The 18,468-nt window shown below is 48.4% G+C and overlaps 1 protein-coding gene across 5 annotated transcripts in view; it reads right to left on the bottom strand.

Annotated features, from left to right (window-relative positions):
* WIPF1 (WAS/WASL interacting protein family member 1) overlaps window positions 1-18,468 on the bottom strand; it is a 53,240-nt gene that overhangs the window by 4,820 nt on the left and 29,952 nt on the right. For 4 of the 5 annotated variants that reach the window (XM_084522838.1, XM_084522841.1, XM_084522839.1 and 1 more), the window contains exons 3-8: window positions 9,863-9,951; window positions 8,401-8,530; window positions 6,036-6,215; window positions 4,308-5,069; window positions 1,826-2,038; window positions 22-135 (exon numbers count right to left, since the gene is read on the bottom strand). In XM_084522838.1, coding sequence (XP_084378964.1) covers window positions 22-135; window positions 1,826-2,038; window positions 4,308-5,069; window positions 6,036-6,215; window positions 8,401-8,530; window positions 9,863-9,913 — 1,450 coding nt within the window. In that variant the 5' untranslated portion in view covers window positions 9,914-9,951. Of the gene's footprint in view, window positions 1-21; window positions 136-1,825; window positions 2,039-4,307; window positions 5,070-6,035; window positions 6,216-8,400; window positions 8,531-9,862; window positions 9,952-11,907; window positions 12,193-18,468 lie in introns of those variants that run through there. The other variant, XM_084522842.1, reaches the window with a different exon arrangement.

The following is an 18,468-nucleotide window of genomic DNA, read 5'->3' as shown; positions in this document are numbered from 1 at the left end:
CCAGAGGTGGCACAAACTTACCTCTGCTTTCGTTTCTTGCTAATTTACTGGGATAACTTCTGTTCACGGGTACATATGGCTCTGGAGGTGGTAAATCGGATATAGGATGAAAAGAAAATCTGCTTTCCCACTCATCTGAAAAACAAACAAACATGCATTTTACTGGTTAGTGTTTTGATACAGCTTCAGAAAATTCAACTGATATTAATATAATGTTTAATAGATGTTTTATACTGCAAAATGCTTAGATAGCTGAATATTGAACCAGCATCCTACTGGAAAGTCAGGGAAGATGATGCTTTAGATTAGTTTAAGAATTAAAATTCTTAATTAACTTTAACAGATCACTTAGACAATTTAATGCAAAATCACAGATCAGGAAAATGGCCATAGTTCTACTGGCTTTTGTTTTTGTTTTTTTAAACACATATGTGTGTATATATATGTGTGTGTATGTTATAGGAAATGCACAACACCTCCTACTCCAGAACAATATTTTGTTTCTGGGTGTAGAATTTTCCGATATTCAGACTTTGTTGATAAACACAGGTCAAAAGCATAAATAAAAGCATTCTAACTTGCAAGGAGTGTTTTTTTGTTTCTTATTTTTTGTTGTTTTTTTGTTTCTTATTTTTTGTACATGAAAAATAAAATTTTGGGGCCGCTATAATAGAACGTATAATGACAGAAAAGTAGTGTCAAAAATGGCAAAATACATCAGTATCTCTTGAAACTACTGGGATGCTATTGACATATTTATTGACTGTATAGGACTGTAAAGAATATATAAAGCTGCTAAGTTTCTTCATTGAAATGAAAGGAAAAGTATTTTTATGTAGCTCTATTCTGCACTTGAATTTGGATGCCCAAGTGTGGGCCATCTTAAACTTTGTCATTTCTTCACTTGGTTGCTTCAGGACTTCGCAACTACAACTTTCTTGCGATATTATTTAATTTTATTGCATAATGTAATGAAGAGCTGAGTAAGTTTTTTTCCAGCGGTCGAACATGTGGTTATTTGCTGGGATCCAGTTTTTCCTATGTTTACTCCCAATGGTTGCAATTAGAAACCAGTGTGTAAAGGAGCTGCAGGTTCTGAATCCTGCAAATGACTTAGGCAGGAAAAAATGTGTTTGAGACCCACCTGCCTTATCTGATGTGCAAAGATGGTTCAATAGTGTGGGTTACAGTTTTATTTTCTGCTTGCTTTTTCTAACTTCATAAATGTCAGAAATACAAATTCTGGCCTTCCATAATTAGCTGAAGGATGTATCTGTCCTTTGCGAACAGAAAACAATTAAAAAGAAAAACAGGATGAATCTTTAAAACCCATCTGTCTTGGACCTCACCTTTTCAACAAACACCAGCAAGAAGAGAGAAACTTGACATTTTCAGCAGTGTTCTGACAATCTCTTCCATTCTGTTTTTCAGCTTTCAGTTTTTGAGTCATCATCTAACTTGTTCTGCCTTACAAAGAGTCTCAGTGTAGCTATAGCGTGAATTCATGTTACAGTCAGAACAATCCCCTTTGGCCTTCTTTATGTATTGTAGGAAAGCCGAGCATGGTGAATGCTTTTTTTTTTTCAGGCTATTTTTCAAAGGGTTACTTCTGAGCATATATTGACAAGTTTGCAGTTCTGTCTTATACATAGAATATTTATTCCATTCATACTTAGCAGGATTAATCCAGACCCACATGATACCTCTGTGGACCAGAAATTCAAAGCTTGCTGTAGAAACAAAGCCTCTCCCACAAATATTTTTTTTCTGTTAAGGCCAAAAGCTGCTATACATAATTCTACCAAAAGCAAGTAACATGGCTTACCATCGCCCGAATCCTGGAAGCCATTTCGGAGTGCTGATGAAGGTGGTGGTGGTGGCGGCGGCGCTCCCGATCCCGGCCGGTCAGGGGGAAGTGGTGGTCGGGTTCCCCCTCTCTGGTTCTCCAGCCCAGCCCGGGAAGGCAGCTGGGGAGCAGCGGGCAAAGCCCTTGAGGTGCTCCCATTCCTGCTGATGGGAGGAGGTGGAGGGAGGGGGCCTGGGGAGAGCGGAGAGGCAAGCACACAAACAATGTTTACACGGAGAATTGTTCTGTCAGTGGTAAGCTGCTGCCCATGACCCAGGGCCTCTTGCTAACAGACAGGAGAGGGCAGGCTGGTAGGGCCCCCAGAGTGAGTGTCCCCCAGACCCACCTCCCAGCTCTGCAGGTCTCTCTGGGGAGCTGACACTGGCTTGTAGAGGAGCACGGTATATCTAACAAACACACCTCAGTGCCCATACTCCCCTTTCTCTCAGGTACAGTAACCTCCGTAGAGGGGCTGCTCCTTTCGAACCCCTCTGAATGACAGTGGCCACGATGGCCAGCAGTTACAGCTGGAGCCCAGGGTAATGCAGGAGCCCAGGCCACACTGCATTGCCTCTCCACGTGCCCTCACGAGGCAAGGCAGCATGGAACAGAGGCTCCTTCCCCATGGGGGTGGTCCCCTGGGGGTGTCACAAGCAGTGCTCTCGGTGGCATACAGGGGATTCAGCCTGGGGGCGGCAGTGTTAGGCAGTGTGGTGGCATCAGCGCTCTCCTTTATAGATGCTTGTGCTGCGTGCCAGCTTATTCCTGTAGCTGGAGCACATCCACCTCCCGCTAGGCTGGAAACAGACCTCACACGTAGACTTGCATTTCCAGCGTCTGTGCACTGGGGCGGCTGGCATGGCGACATCAAGGCAGAGCCCACATAGGCAGGGGAAAGGTGCTTCTCCCAGAGGCACCAGTAAATGAGTGCAGGAGAGGTGCTGCTGCCAGCCAGAGAGGAATCCCTGCCTAGGGCAGGAGGAGACTAAGCGAAGGGTGTGGAGGGCTGTGAACGTCCAAAGGTCTCGCTGCCTCTCTGATCGGTGCAGTTGGGCAATTGGCGATTATGTTCATTTAATGAAACGCTTCCTTGTTCTGATGAAATCTAGTTACAGATGTGCATTTTGAAAAACTTCCAGAACAGTTTTGCTTGCTCTCTCTCTAAATGTACCTAAACCCCATGATATACCTCAAACCGTTGCAAAATAGTATTTACATTTCGAGTTGCAGCTACAGCTTCCTTCTAATTATGAAATCAGCAGAAAAGTAGCGCAGATTTACCAAAATATTCTGCATTAGGAAAGAGCCAAACAGGAACCTCCTGTGGAAGCAGAGGCCATCTCAAGAAAAGTTCCTGAACCATCTGAATAATCACAGCTGCCCCCTGCAGCTTTGGTCCGCCCTCCCCAGCCAAAGGTGACAAAGTTCCTCCTATTTGTCTGGGGCCCGGCAGGCTGTGCTGGCATGGTGCCCCCCTTTGGCTCAATGGGCTGACGTGCTGCTCCTCTTAATCCAGAGGATGGAATGGAAGGTAACTCCATAGAGCTTCCCTGGGCTGCCTTCCATGCAAAGCTTCTCCCTTCCTGATGCTACAGGGCCTGGCTCTCTGTGCCTCAATTCACTCATCTCCAAACAGAAAGCCATCGAGTACTAAGGGTCACGATGCACAGTTCTTGAAAGTTACGAATGATAATTATCAGAGGACAAAATAAGTGATGAAATAACTCGACGGAGACAACTCTTATTTTCAGTCTCGTTTGAAATCTGCGTACAACAAGTAATGACAGTTAGTCATGCTGTAGCAACTCCCACTTAACACCTGTCAGATCGGTCTTTTAATAAAATAATTTGTATTTTCCTGTAAGCGTGCGTGTCTCCCAACACGTAGAAGGTCAGGCTCTGCAAACCTCATCTCGTGACAGCACCACCATTACCTTACACAGGTTGACTCAGTAGGGTGAATGCTGTCACTAAACAGAGGCTGGGCTATACAGGTGCCCTGTGTTACAGCATGTAATGGGCAGCCCCCTGCTTGCAACCCCTTCCTTATCGCAGAAATTGTAACAGAAACTGCCAGGATCTGCCCAAGTGCACGTGAGTTGGCAGGTGTGGCACAACGGCTTCCCTTGAGCCACCATGACGCCCACAAACCCTCATTTTCCATTAGAGAGTCTCCTGTGAGCATCGTTTCTGACACCTGTGAGTCAGAGCTGGCTGGAACGGCGCTGCCTCACCTCACATGGCCTGAAACCCACATGGGCTGGGGCTCTGGATGCTGGCTCACAGTGTATTTGATGCGAGCACTGACGCCGCCAGCTGCGAGGCCAAGCCAGGCCACGACGGCCACAGTTTGGGGTCACCTCCCGCTGCGCAGGGCCAACACCCGGTGCCACCACTCGCACCTGCCACTCGGCAGGGCACTGCCACCCACGGGTGCCAGGCAGAGCACCCCGCCACCTACCTGTCCGGCTCGGGGGGTCCCTGACGGGCGGCGGGGGCCTCTCGCTGGGTGGCGGCGGCAGGGGTCCAGAGCGGCCGCCCGCGGTGCCGGGGGCGGCGGGGGGCACCAGGGACAGGTTCCGCTGGGGCAGCCGGGGCATTTCGTCGCCGCCGGCGGGGCCGGGCGGCACGGGGGGCGGCCCCGGCCTGCTGGGGGGCGGCGGGGGCGCGGGGGCGCCGAGGGGCGGCCGCGGCGAGGCGGGCACGGGCGGCTTGCTGTTCTGCGGCGGCGGCGGCGGCAGGGCGGGCTCCCGGGCGGCGGGCGGCCGGTGGCCGGCGGGGGGCGGCGGGGGCGGCGGCGGCTTGTCCTCCGCCGGCCGGCCGGGCGTGGGCGGCAGCGGCGGCCGGCCCGAGAAGGGGAGCGCCGGGCCGGGCTGCCGCAGGGAGCCGGCGGGCCCCGCGCCGCGGCTGCCCGGGAAGGGCGGCGGGCAGGGCCCGAGGCTGGGCTGGCGGCTGACGGCCGGCACCGGCGGCGAGCCGCGGCTGTGCGGGCCGGAGGAGCCGGGACGCGGCGTGCTGGGCACCGGCGGCGGCGCGGTCTCGGGCTTGGAGCCGGCGTCGGGCCGGGGCGGCGGCAGGCGGCTCCTCGGAGGGTCGGCGGCCGGGCTCCGCTGCCCCGACGGCGGCCCCGGGAAGCGCGGCGGGCCGGCCGGCCCCGGGAAGGGCTTGGCGGCGGCAGAGCGGGCGCCGGGCGGCAGCGCTGGCGGGCGGGCGGCCCCGGGGTCTGCACGGAGAGACAGAGAGAGACAGGACCTCAGCATCCGCGGAGCGGGTGGTTTAAGGGGTGTTTGACAAGTACCGTCCAGCCACAGGCACCTCTCGGCCCTTCCCGGGGGGTGTTAGCTAAGGACGCGGTTGTGTATGGCGGGGAGAAGGTGGCTGGGCTTGCGCTTGAAGAAACGCTCTTTGGTTGTGCCAGGAACTTTTACATTAATACAAGCTCCCAAAATAGACTGTGACACAATAGAGAATACCAGCTCAGAGAGCCTCTTTTGTACAAATGTGCTGAAAAATTATGTTGGTCTATAAAACATGCAAGACTCATAACACTCTATGGCCCCTGTTGCCCAGTGCTCCTTCAACAGCTGTGAAGTGCTGCATCCTTAGCTCTAGGAAACTCACTGCTCCCAGGTCTCTGTCGCCTCAAAGGGCACGGGGCTTTGGGCAGCTGTTTTGCCAGCTCGAAGAATACAGCACATGCCCTAGCCAAGCCTCCAACTGCAGCGTGCGCACCAGCCAGCCAGGGTGCCTTGTGCACTCCCAGAGTGGTAAATCATGCTGGTGCGGAGCTGGCACAGATGTACTTTCCAAATGGAAATCAGACCCTTTTTGCTGGTGCACAAGGCAGAATTAATCAGGAATGCTCTTGTGCTCCCCTCTAGTCCTGCACACCCCCAGCCAAGGCAGAACCTAGTCTGACTGACTGCTTTGCAGGCAGCCACTTGACATTGTCAAGACCTTTAGTTTTTATCAATAAGTAGGAGGAAGGGTGGAAGAGGAATCTCACTTCTTCATACAATCTACTATTAAGAATAAAACAAGATTCAAGGTCAAAATTTCATTTCCTAAGAGCCTCACATATCTGAAGACATACTTAATCCCAGCAGGTAATTTACTGCTATCGTATGAAGGTTTTAATAAGTAATCTGCCATTTACTTATTTGTGCTGAAACCGCAAGGTCTTTCTTACCAGCATCTCGACTCGCAGCAGATCTGAGCTTTGGCATTCCCGCTTGGAAAAGGCCTCCAAGGCCAGGTGGTCCACCACCACCGAAACTGCCACCACCACCGCCACCACCACCAAAACCCCCGCCGCCGCCAGCACCGCCTCCACCAAAGCCACCACCACCTCCACCAGGTCCTTTGGGTTCTGTTGGGAAAAAAAAGTCCCCAGTGTTATGCAGGGAAGCAAGGCTGATCCTGCAAAGTACTCTGAATAGAGCAACACTTGTAACTGGGGAAAAAAGGACAAGCTTTCAAAATACACAAGCAAGCCTTTGTACAGGTTGGATCATCACAGCTGCCACTACCACCACTATTGCACCATGGAAGAGGTGGCGCAATAAACATAGCTACTGAGTTTTATTAAGCCACCACTTTCCTTTAGTCTATTCTGGACTGGAAAGCAGAGAAACAGTCACTCTGGAGAATTTGGAACTGAAAATGGATAGGGCCTCTGAGAATATCACGTTCTCTTTCTTAACATCAATGTAGCTGCTTTCCATTTCTTCATACCTTTGCTCTCATCCTTCACCTCCATTTCTCCATAAGCAAACTGAAAGACACGGCAAATGAGGAAAATGAGAAATGAGAAAGGAGGGAGAAGGCAAAGGCATTCTTCCTCTTGGAGGCATCTCTGGTGATCACTTCTGGGAATACATAGACTTCTGTCACTATTGATTTCATTGCAACATATCTACTTATTTAAATAAAGCCTAGTGGGGAAAGAGATTTCCTTTTTGATTACTTTCCTGCAGGTCCAGAAATGCAGTGGTATGATCATAAGCTGCCAATTTTCCCAATAGGATGGAACTACTTTAATCAGTTCCCTCCTTCCTCTTCTGTTTTTCCTCTAATATCAATATTTCTGCTGTGGCAACACTGGAGCACTACAGGTAAAGTTAAAGCATTTCCACAATTACAAATACAGGGAAGAGCCCTACTTGGAACATCAGTGCAAAATGATCAGGCCCACAGGTTGGGATATCTGTGGAGATCAGCTCCCCAATGACAAGGCTGCATGGCTGAGGATCAATTGCTTAATTTCTCGGCATCTCGATTTCCACAACTTTGGGTGGGTAAAAATTTCACTGACTTTAAAGTAATTAAAACCTGTAGATGAAAAGCACTCCTAATAATCCCACCCAGAAAAAAAGGAGGAAGAATGCGTTCATGGGGGAATGTTTCACATGATCCTTCTCTTTTCTTAAGCATGTTAATTCAGTTTGGTTCTGACTCATATAGGGTGTGAACCTCTGAAGAAATGCTGCTACTATGTTTTAGTCTTTCATCATGATTTGTTAATTCATGTAAACAAGATAATAGGCCACATAATTTTAATCTTACTGTTTAGCCCTCCTTTAAACCCCTTAACCGCTTTTCTCCAGCTCATTAGAGTAGCTAGAACATGTAAATTTGATTGCAAAAATGATATTCAGAAGTTTAAAGCTAGGTACATGGCTGGCTGCTGAACTGTGCCTATTTTTTTTTAATTCTTATTTGGTCATATTCCTGTTGGTGTTTCCTTCTTTCCTCATCATCTTCCCATCACAGTCTAGCCTATAATTGCATGGCTGGACCTGGACTGAGTTGTATCACATTTGCTAATCAGTCTGTGGAAACGTCTCCTCTCCCTGGGCAATAAATGCTGTGCTACCACCACAGCAGGCCTCTGTCCCTTGCCCATCTCCCGTTTTCATTCCATCTTCCCAATGCTTTTGCTACGTGGCGTTTTCCAGGCTCCTCTCAGCATGCACCAAGGTGTGCAGTGAGGCCCAGCAGCAGTTCAGCTGGATGGAGGCCTCTCCTGCACCGGGGCCCGCTGAGGTGCCGCGCCGTGCCAAGCTGAGCAACCAGGCCCAGCCACAACGATACCAGCCCTGAGTCACCCCAGCCCAGCGGCACCCAGGTGGGACTTTGCTTGACCAGTACCGGGCCCTTAAACAGGCCAATGGTGCCATACCAAGGCTGCCTTTACTTTTGTGCACTTTCTCTGTGCTGTCCTCAGTCCTGAGGAGGGTTTGCCTGCCTGAGCCACTGCAGCTTCTTGGCAGGTCTCCTAGCAGGGTTGGCATGGTGTTCTGGTTTAAGTGACTGTGAGAAAAATTGCTGTATGAGAGTAAGCAAACAAACTGACACTCACACTTCATTAGCACAACTTGATTTCTCAGGTGGCTTAACCCATGAAGAACAGAATTTATGCCAATCCTGGGCATTCTGTTTTATTTGCTTCTCCCACATCAGTTAATCTGATGACAGCTAAAAAAATTTTCTGCATTCAGATACGTAGAACCATTAAAGAATACATAAACTCAGACATGTAGGATCATACTCACTGTCTAGAATTGGAGCACTTCTGTCATTAGTAACAGTCTTCTTTAGCTTTTTTCCTTTGGTAATATCAGATAGCAGAGCATTTCGCCCTGCTTGTTCTGACCTGCTTAGGGTTGGCTTTTCAGTATTTGCCTGCAAAATAAAATGAAAAATGAGGAGGTAAAATAAACCTCAAGTTCCAGCTACAAAGTTCTGCTCAAATACAGTAGTTACCTGAGACCTCAGTTTCTGCTTTAACAGCACAAGACTGGGTAACCTGCCTTATCTGGTTTTGTGAATGACGTTATAAGTAGCTGGCCTCTCACTGACTAGAGGCTCCAAACAGTGCTGCTACTCTAACTCACGCAATTCAGTGGAAACACAACACTTTTTTTTTTTTTTATATATATATTTTTGAATTCAAGAATCTAATTTTTGAAAGCCGAAGTACATCTACAGAAAATTGCCATTTTGTAAACTGAGTAGTCTGTCCCTGTTCAATCCGATTGCACCAAAAGATTGACATTCTTGAAAGTTGTAGTGAAATTCAAACTATACAAATTCTGGATAACTCAGAAGAAAGATGGAGTTTTAGCTATACACACATGCATGTATATGTGATTTCTTCTACAAAACGGTGATTCCTGAAAAGTTTTCTAACTTAGCAGATCAGCGTCATGGAAAAGTCCTGACATGTGGTGAGAGCTGCCATGGAGGGACCAAGCACAGAGTCAGTATCTGCTGATGGTGGGCAGTGAGGGAAACACTCTTCTGCAGCAGGGCACAGCCCAGCTTATCTGTGTAACCATCTAGGGCTTTGGTATCAAAACACTTGAGTACTTTACAATAGCATTTCCAGAAGCCTTTCTTTCTTGTCTGCCTGTGAGAACAAACAGCCCAGGGCAGGCTCCATTCCAGTTTAGGCTGGTTTAAGCCAGGCCCAATGTAGTCTCATCCACCATGTTGTGCCAGCAGCGGGTCTTGTACCTTCATACCACAGGCTGGCTGAGGGAGCTATGCCGGTTAAGAGCTATCCTTAAAAAAAATTAGGATTTTAGGGATTGTAATTTGCCAGCTCAGGATCTCTGAACCAGTTCACCACTAGGTCATGTAAGTATTAAAGTGGAACAAGGGAGAAGGTGAGAGCACATGGCTGGAAAAAAGCAAGGGGAGAGCAAGACTTCAGTTCCTCTGACTCAGACGAGCTGTGCCTCTCCACCCAGGATCCCTGCACCAGATCAAACCACCAATGTGGGAGGAAGAGGAAGATGGAGAGTGAATGTGGCTAGTGACATGCGCAGGGGCACTGACAGGGAACGGAAGTAACAGTCCCTCTTGCAGGATCAATCAGCTGTAAACAAGATGTAGGAAAGGTTTCCCCAGATATCATACCCACCCTTGTCATCTTGCTGCATGTCTCTTCCAACATGACAAGCAGCAAGAGACGACAGTGCATGCTGTACATCCACCCCCCGTAAAACTTACCAAGGCCAGTGTTGGGGGCGGAGGGGGAGCGGGAGGAGGAGGCACAGGCATGGTGGAAGGCTGAACTCCAGCTGATCTTGCTAAGAAACCTGCACAACAAAATACAGAAATGCAAAGACCCAGAGATTATTAAATCTGTCACCTTTGGAGGTGCTTTCTACTAAACCAACCCTGCATCGAACAGGATTATCTACTCAATTTTCTAGGACTAAGTAGTCTGTAAAAAGCACTTCATGTTTCATTGTATGGAAAACAGCTACATCCTTCAACAGGCACTCCCTGCATGATCTCTATAGCCATGCAGACTCACAGACACGTCTAGTTTTGCATTTTTGTGCTCTGCTAAAGCAAAGAGTATGCAAGGATTGTGTGCGTGTGTGCAATATGGTTGCATGCAACAATAAACAACAAAACTGAACTCTGTTTAACCCAACAATCCTGTTCCCATGGTAGTATAGCAGGTAATCCCACTGCTATACCACCAAACCTTACTTCAAGAAGGCATCATCTCTTTAAGATCATACTCAAAAAGAGATGCTGACCTTTCAAAGCTCTTAAATAGCTGGAAGATAACACCCCCCACTATTATGGGTGGGGTTGAACTGCAGACCTCTAGGAAAGACCCATGCTTCTTCCCCTCTCCCTGCTTGCTCTGAAGGAGCCAGGCTCTGTCACCACCTCTGAATGCACCTTCCTCCTTCTCAGGAGCAGCAAAGCCAGCCATGCTCAGTGCACTTTCCCTGGGGAGGAGGAGCAAGCAGGCAGCCAGTCTGCAGCCGCCAGCTGCTGCAGAGGGGAAAAGCCTGGTGGCCGGAGACCAGCCTTCCCCAACTTCCCTGTCCGACACCAGGCTCCTGCTCTTCCCCACCCCAAACAGAACTACCTTGGGTAATCTGAGGACAAGCATACGTGAGAGAAACTCAGTGGAACAAAATATAGGAGGAAAAAAAAAAAAAAAAGCACTAAAGCACTGAGGATTTTTTTTTCCAGTCAAAAGGGCTTTTTTGTGGCATTCTGGCACACTGCTAGTTGGAACCATGCCTAGTGGAGGGTCCAAGGTTCTCCTAATGGTGCTGTGACATTTCAGCAATTTGGTGTGCTGTCTGCCCCTAAAAATGCTTTTGCTTCAAGAGACCTGCTGACAGGCTCGGCCATGTGCTTGTGCAGGAGGTGTGCAGAGCATCCTGCCACCAGAGGCGAGGGCTCAGCAGTAATTACCACTGTGTGTACTGTTTACACAGGGCAGGTCAGTGTGACAGCAATGGGGGCTACTCTCCAGATAACCCCGCACTGATGTCCCCATTCGGTTACTTACAGTAATGCACATCTCTCACTTTCTGAAGTCACTTAATGGGTTTCGATAAAACTAAGGAGACCTGTAGTAATGCATTCTCTGCCAAATCAGCTTTGTGGTAGGTACAGCATACTTCAGAGGTTGAATGAACACCAGGGAAATGTTCAGAATGAAACAAAATGGCACTTGCAGTTACCGTTTGAGGTGGGCCCCCACCTACAAAGTCTGCGATACCTCTGAGATGATCTGTGATAGGTGTGTAGAAAAAAAAATGGTTAGCAGCACAGCTGTATCCTGTCAGATGCTCAGGCTTTGGCAGAATTAGAATATAGATAATACAGCCACAAGAAAAAACTGCTGAGCTGCCTTCCTGAGATGAGAACACTTTCTAAAAGGAGACTTTAATGGATTTTGTCTAAAATCTTTAGGGAGAAAGGGGCTTGGAAAGGAAACGAGCACATCACCCCTAAGTCGAGATGACTAGTGAGAAAAAAAACAGGAGTTCAGAGTGGCGTGAGGCACTACCGCTATCTCTCGCGTGGGGAGGTTTTATTTTCCTCTGCTGCAGAAGCTGTTGCTCTTTCCTGTTACTGAGAAAGCACAAGCAGAGCAGAGGGGAAGCTGACAGACGGCTGGACTGACAAAGAGGAAACTGTGCGAAGCCAAGTCTGCGCAGCACTGTGCAAACACACGCACTCACAAAATCCTGCAAACCCACACACGTTTTCTCATCCACCCTGTGGACAGTTACCTCTCCTACGAACGCGTGGCCAGAGTAGCACAAGGTTCAGATTTGCAGGACCCTCCTGAATCCGCTTGTCCTTCGCACCTCCACATTCCTGGCTTTCAGTCCTTACATAAAACTCTGTGCAAAGCCCCAGCCTTTCCTGATCTTAGTATCCTAAATTCAGTATTTAAAATCTGAACTCTATTAAAAGAACTAAGACTAATGCTGCTTTGTTCTTCAACTTCCTGTTTAAAAAAATAGTCAACAGGAAAATTATTTCTTGCAGCAGACCACAACCATCCTGTTTCTTAACGCAGCCTTTTCGCAGCTGCAGTTGTCTCTAACTGTGCCAGTAAGCTACTTCACCAAGCTTTTAACTCCTTCAACTGCTTAAAATGAGAAAGAGAAACTGCTCCCTGCACTGCTTTGGTAAGAGACTGAAACAGTCCTGACAACGGACCCTGAATCTACTTGGGGCTCCACGTGCCAAGGGAAAAGCTCCTTGAGCAGGGAGGATAAAGTTTGGTTTGTAATCAGATTTTAATGAATTCCTCAAGGCAACTCAAACCTGCACACAGCAGGCAAGCTAGCTGGCCTAGGAAGAACCTTCTCCAAACAGCAGCATTTTTAACCTCTTGCCATCTACATGCTGTTCTTTTATCCTTTCTTTCCTTTTCACTGGCTTGTTTTAGGTCAGTTTTGTAAGGAATTGATGGCAATGGAGGGGAAGCAAGGTAGCACCTGAAGCCTGAGCTCTCTAATGGGAAGCTGCTATCCACGGACTCACCTTGCCCCTCCAAAACCCTCCCTGCACACATTGCTTGCAGGGGGGCAAGAAGGGAACAGCACCAGGGGCCTCCTGCTTGCCTATGCCTTCTTCCAGAGACCTACACTAGATAGATACATAGATATCCATGTATACACAGAGAGAGAGAGAGATGTGTATAAATAGACATATTTCCATACAGATGTATAGTTGTCTCTCTCTAGATGCATATACACCCAAATACAGAGATATACACCCAAATATAGAGATGTGCTTATATAGAAATATGTATAGACGTATATATAGATCTATACTAGCTATGTATCTAGTTTCCACTCTTGTCCTGTCAAGAAAGGATGCTTCTCCAATGTGCCCACAGTGATCAGCTGCACACTACCTAACACCTCTTCTGGTATCGAAGGGTTTTCCTGGCAGGGCAGGGGTGGAAGCCAGATCTGCACCTGCATGCTGGTCAGCTTCGAGTCTATCTGTTACTCAACAAGCCCTGTGGCCCCAATACAGCTGCTAGAGGGTCTGGAAAATGGCATTTTGCAGGGCAAGCTTCTGCAACAGGCCAAACTTGGGAAGCACTGGCCTCAAGTTTAGTGCAAGTATTCTGCAGAATTGTTTGCATGTGGTGTTCTTGCTTTGACAATTTTCAATTAAATTTTCCTAAAAAAAGATCTGCTGAAATGGATGTGATGATTTTGAGTAATTTTGGGTGGACAAATCAAGCTAACAGTGGTAAGCAAACACAAGTTATTAAATAGGCCTGGGAGCTGCAATATGCCTTTTAGATGACTACATTTGGTCACCCAGTAAAGGCACTGACATTCCTCCCTGGTTGTTTAGAAACGCAGTGTGTATCGCTAAATACTTGGCTGAGTCAGAAGTATTCCGGAGCCTACTGAAAGGACAGCTTTCCCCTGCGCAAGTCTGAAATGTGACTCCTAGGCCTCTGATATGTCCTGGAGCATCTACTTCCCTCAGGAGCCATCAGGAAAAAGATAATACAGCATTAGTCAGAAACCTGCATGCCCCCACACAGAAGTAAAACGCATGTGCTTACAGAGTGAGTAAAACACATCAGTTTGTAAAATTTTAGCTAAAAACATAAGTCATGCCACGACCTCACCCATACTTCTGCCCCTCCCTGACTTTGCTTCTGCCGCTGAGCAAAAGAGCATCAGAAACTCAAACTGAAACTGCAGTAAGAAACGGCACCACTGCCTTTGAAACTCCAACTCACCCAGGCTGTAGGGCTGCTAGTTTTTTTTTTATGATCTATTTCTTTGATTGACATTGTAAGCAAAAAAAAAAAAAAAAAAAAAATCTCTCTCCGGATTCACCACTCTGAGCAGGGTAAGCCTGCAGGAAGACCAATAAAGCACTGTACAGGGACAGTGACCTGGGGCTTGTGTACACAGTGCAGTGCTGAGGCTGGCCCTAAGGACTCGCAACACCTCCTGGGCTCGAGCCTGCATGGTGCTGGACTTGAATCCTGACGCTGCTTCACTCACTGCTGCTTTGCGGGGTCTGCGTTTTGCACAGAGATGTCCCGGGATGCTAAGTGCAGCTCTGCAGCTAGAGGGAAGTTTTGGCTATCGTCCTGTAGGTCAGCAATGGACTTGTGGTTCATTATTTGCTCTTGGTCAGTGGGAAACAGCCTATTTTAAGGAACGGATGTTACGTCCAATTGCTAACAGCTGACACCGTAAAATATCTGCAACAGCAACCAATCCGCCCAGTAATAAATTTTACCTTACTGCTAACAACCAAGCTGCTTGTAACATTCAGCGCTGCAGGGTATTGAAAAAGAACTGATTTCCTAAGAAAAGTCAAGAGGACCAGTACTTTGGAACCCAGTGCGCCTGTCCTTGGCACAATTGCCAAGAAAACGTGCAATTACCACTGTTTTTGAAAAGCTATTTGGGAAGTACTAGGTTTAAAGGAAACCTGATGCTACAGCAGCAAGGATTAAAAAATGCCAGCCTCTGGGCTCCAAACAGAGGCCTATAGGACCAGAAGCAGAATTTCCCCAGCTGGCAAACTCAGCATGGCTCCTGCCCCACTGCGCGGAGGTCCAGCAGTGGTAGGGACCCCACTGTGGCTGGAGACCCCACCATGGCCATCAGACAGGCTGCCAGCCTCCTTGCATGCGCTCTACACTACCTCAACAGAGCCTCTGCTGTGAGGGCAGGCTCCCTGCAGGCTACCACCAGCCCAGGGAGTACCTTCATCCAGCTCAGAAAGCCACCCCGGCCAGTAGCCAGCGAGATGCCCACCTCGCCCCAGGTGAGCCAGACCAGTAGAGCTGCACCAGCAAGCTCTGCTTTCTGCAAGCTACCAGGTGCAGAAGTGGTATGAAGATGCTGTGATATGCTACACGTCATGACAAGGGCTAATTTCATGGAAAAAACAAAGAACAGGAGAGACACCGTGTACATTGCACTCTGCAAGCAGCCCCTTGCTCTGCCAAGCCATCCATAAGCAGCACTAAACTGAAACAAGTTTGGGGCATTTGGAATTTAATTTGGTACCTCAGGAGTGTTACAAGTGCTGAACAGAGTGACATTTGACGTGGGATGGACGGCGTGAACTGCAGTGCAAGTGCAGTTTGCATGCAGCCATTTCAAGCCGCTTCGAGGCTCCCCTCTTACATGCGTTGAGTCAGAGGCAGACAGACAGCTCTCTGTGGTTAATCATTTCCTGCATGATTAATTTCCAAGCAGAAAAAAGAGGAAGGAACAAACAACTGCAGAAATAAAATAGAATTGATAGAACTCAAGGGGAAAGAATATGAAGTCACCAATTAAAATGCTGAATGTCCCTCTATGCAAAAGTGCCCAGCTTCCAAAAAGGTATTGATTTGGTTCATTCAGAATGCAGTGCTTCCTGCTAATGAAAGAAAGGAAAATTTAAAAAATCTGAATTTGAGAAGATTAGGCTAGATTACCACGTACATTGGTATGGTAGCTCTCAAAACAAAACAGACAACTAACTAAACATGTTACAAAATAGTTGGGAAATGGTTAAAAACTTTCTTCCCCACATTAAAAAAAAAAAAAAAGTTCCATACAGACTACAATATTTTTTCATGTTCAACAGAGTAGAGAACTGGAACCATTCTGAAAAAATAAAAGTTACCATGATGCCTTGTGAAACCTGCTCACACCCCTGCAGGCCCCCCTTCCCCTCGGTGTGCCCGTGCCACCAGTACGCGCCTCTGTCCTCTCCAGGCTGTCAGGGATGCGTGCACCAAGGGGATCAGTGCAGGGTGCGGACAGGTGTGAAGGAGAGCTTTAGGGGATGCTGAAGACACCCCATCTGCACAACACCGTGTCAGTTAATCCCACCTGGAAAACATCAGATATTTTTCTTCTCTTTTTACTAAAGCAAGGGGTTAGTTTCTAAACAAATAGAAACTTATAAATACCTATAAATAGACAGATGGTTTTAACACCCCTAAAGGGTTCATCAAGGACACCAAGGCCAACCCATTGCAGCATGAAGCTACCTGAACACACTCAAGAGGAATTCCCCTAGATGGTGAAGAAAGAGCGCTTAGGAGCCTCTCTGGGCTCAGCCACACACCCGCACAGGAAGGCAAAGCCTCTGACAGGCGCTGCAGTGGCCCCACAGACGCAGCTGAGGCACGGGAGGGATGCTGTCTATCTGCCCCTTGCTCAGCTCTAGCAGGAGAGCCTGGGTTTCCCTCCTCTTAACTGGGATAAAGAAGGAAAGTGATGCCCAAAAAGCCACTCCCAGTATTTCTGTGCCCTTTAACATCAATGACTGGTCTTTTCAGAATGGTTTCGGGCTGAAACTACATTCCTTTTGGTGCGGGGATCACAAGACTGCATGGCCCAGGAGAGGACATCCCAGTGGTGTGAGATGGCAGGTTTTCTCACTCTGCCCAGCGGAAGCTGTGGTAGTTAGAGGAGGCACCACTGTTTCACCCTTAAGGTCACTCGCAGAGAACTGGAGGCCCAAAAGGGAGACAGACAGAGGAGAAGTTACCATGGATGCATGAGGCCCAGGGAAATTCTGGGGAGATGCCGCTGCCAGAGAGAGGAAGCCCATTTTATCCGGGACTTTTTCGCATTTCAGAGAAACTCAGCAGTACCTGAAATACGCAGTATGAGCACAACTTTCCACCCGGACTGAGAAGTGCCACCCCCTGTGCAAAAATAAAAAGCTGGGGCAGAGAATACCAGCCTGCAAGGACCGACTTGGGCATGAGAGCCCAGAGGTGTCCAGCGGGTGGGCACGGGGCTGCAGCTCACACTGGGCAATTCCCCTGGGTCTTAAAATCCCCTCGGTGTTTTTGATCTGCTTCTTACCGTCACAGGAAAACATCAAAGATGTATATTACTGGCGTCAGTGGCAAGTGAAATGCCAGCACACAACCGCAGGATGCCAAGGGCAGGAGCAGCCCCGTGCGCTTGTGGCCCACAGCAAGCTGGGTCCAGCAAGCCTCCTCTGTCAGAGGCAACCAGAGTTATACTGCAGAAATCCAGCGGTGCTGTATCCATGGAAAATTACAGCTAAGAACTAGGCCACTGTGGTGTCAGAATGCTGTTTTAATCCAAGTATTTTAAGAAGTTTTTTCCTTCTCAGTGACATATTTTTCAAGATATGTGGAAGATCACTGGCAGTGGCTAACTGTGGAGGATGGCCCCAGTCACCGCTGTAGCCGGTGCTTGGAAGAAAAAACAGAGCTTTTGGTCATTTTGAGCATTTGGATGTTGGCTTGAGTAAAGCTGACAATTTCGGTGAATACACTATAGCAGACAGCACATCTCTGAAAACAGAAATTGCTTCCACCGCATCCATGCCGCTCTAACTTCCTTCAGGCAGTGCTTACAGAAATACTTCTGCCTGCTGGGATTCTGAGGGTCGGTTTCCACCCCAATGAGGGGACCCTGCCTGCGAAGCAGGACCTCAGCAAAGCCGCCTGTGCTTGGAGGAATCCTCAGGGCTAACCTCCAGCAAGCACACGTGCCCATGTGCCATCCCCAGCAGGAGATCAAGCCAAATAAAGTGAGCACATCCCCAACTATGGGATGTGTCCCAGTGGGACACCACCTGCAACCCTACAGCCTCCTGCTGCTCACTCCCTGCCAAAAGGGAAGCCTTTCCCTTCAGACCCCCAAAAAGAAAAGCTAACAGCAGAAAGCTTCTGTTCTGGGCAAAAGTGATGGCTAAGGACTGAGCTGCTGGTGCCTGAGCTCTTACTTCAGCTGTCCAGAGCACAGTTGTCTGCAGTGTTCAACCACCTACCATCCAAAGCAGCTTTTGGTCATCCCAAATGTTTGAAACAATGCAGAAGACTGTATTATCCTCGGGACGCTGCCCAACACAGCAAATGCAGGATTCACCCAGGCTCAAGGCAAGCCTCAGCACAGCCTTGAACAAAGGGCCCCTTGTTTTGGTGCTGCTGAGGGGCTATAGGGACAGCTTCTCCACTTTGGCACAACATACCCAGGGGACCAAGGATCTGACATCTCTCTCCAACATATTCCCTCACCTGTCCTTCCTCATGGGGATTTTCTGGTCACAAAACACGGTTCCTGTAAGAAAGTCTAAGAGCTTCTCTCCGATGGGACTGCTTTTTCCAATGCCTCATTCCTATGGAGGTGACCGCTCCGTCCCACAGAGCAGTTCAGCAGCACACACTGTGCTCCACAGCTTTCTCTCAAAAGCTTTAGCAGCCTCAGACTTGAAGAGCTGTTGGTGGGGCGGACAACCTGATTCAGAAATTAGGATTTTCCCAGAATTGCCTCCAGCTTCACTCAGCCCTGAATCAGAAGAAAGCA

This window comes from Aythya ferina (assembly GCF_964211825.1).
Source record: "Aythya ferina genome assembly, chromosome: 6".
Taxonomy (NCBI): Eukaryota; Metazoa; Chordata; class Aves; order Anseriformes; family Anatidae; genus Aythya; species Aythya ferina.
The sequence above is the reverse complement of the archived record's forward strand: the minus strand, read 5'-3'. Positions and strand labels throughout refer to the sequence as shown.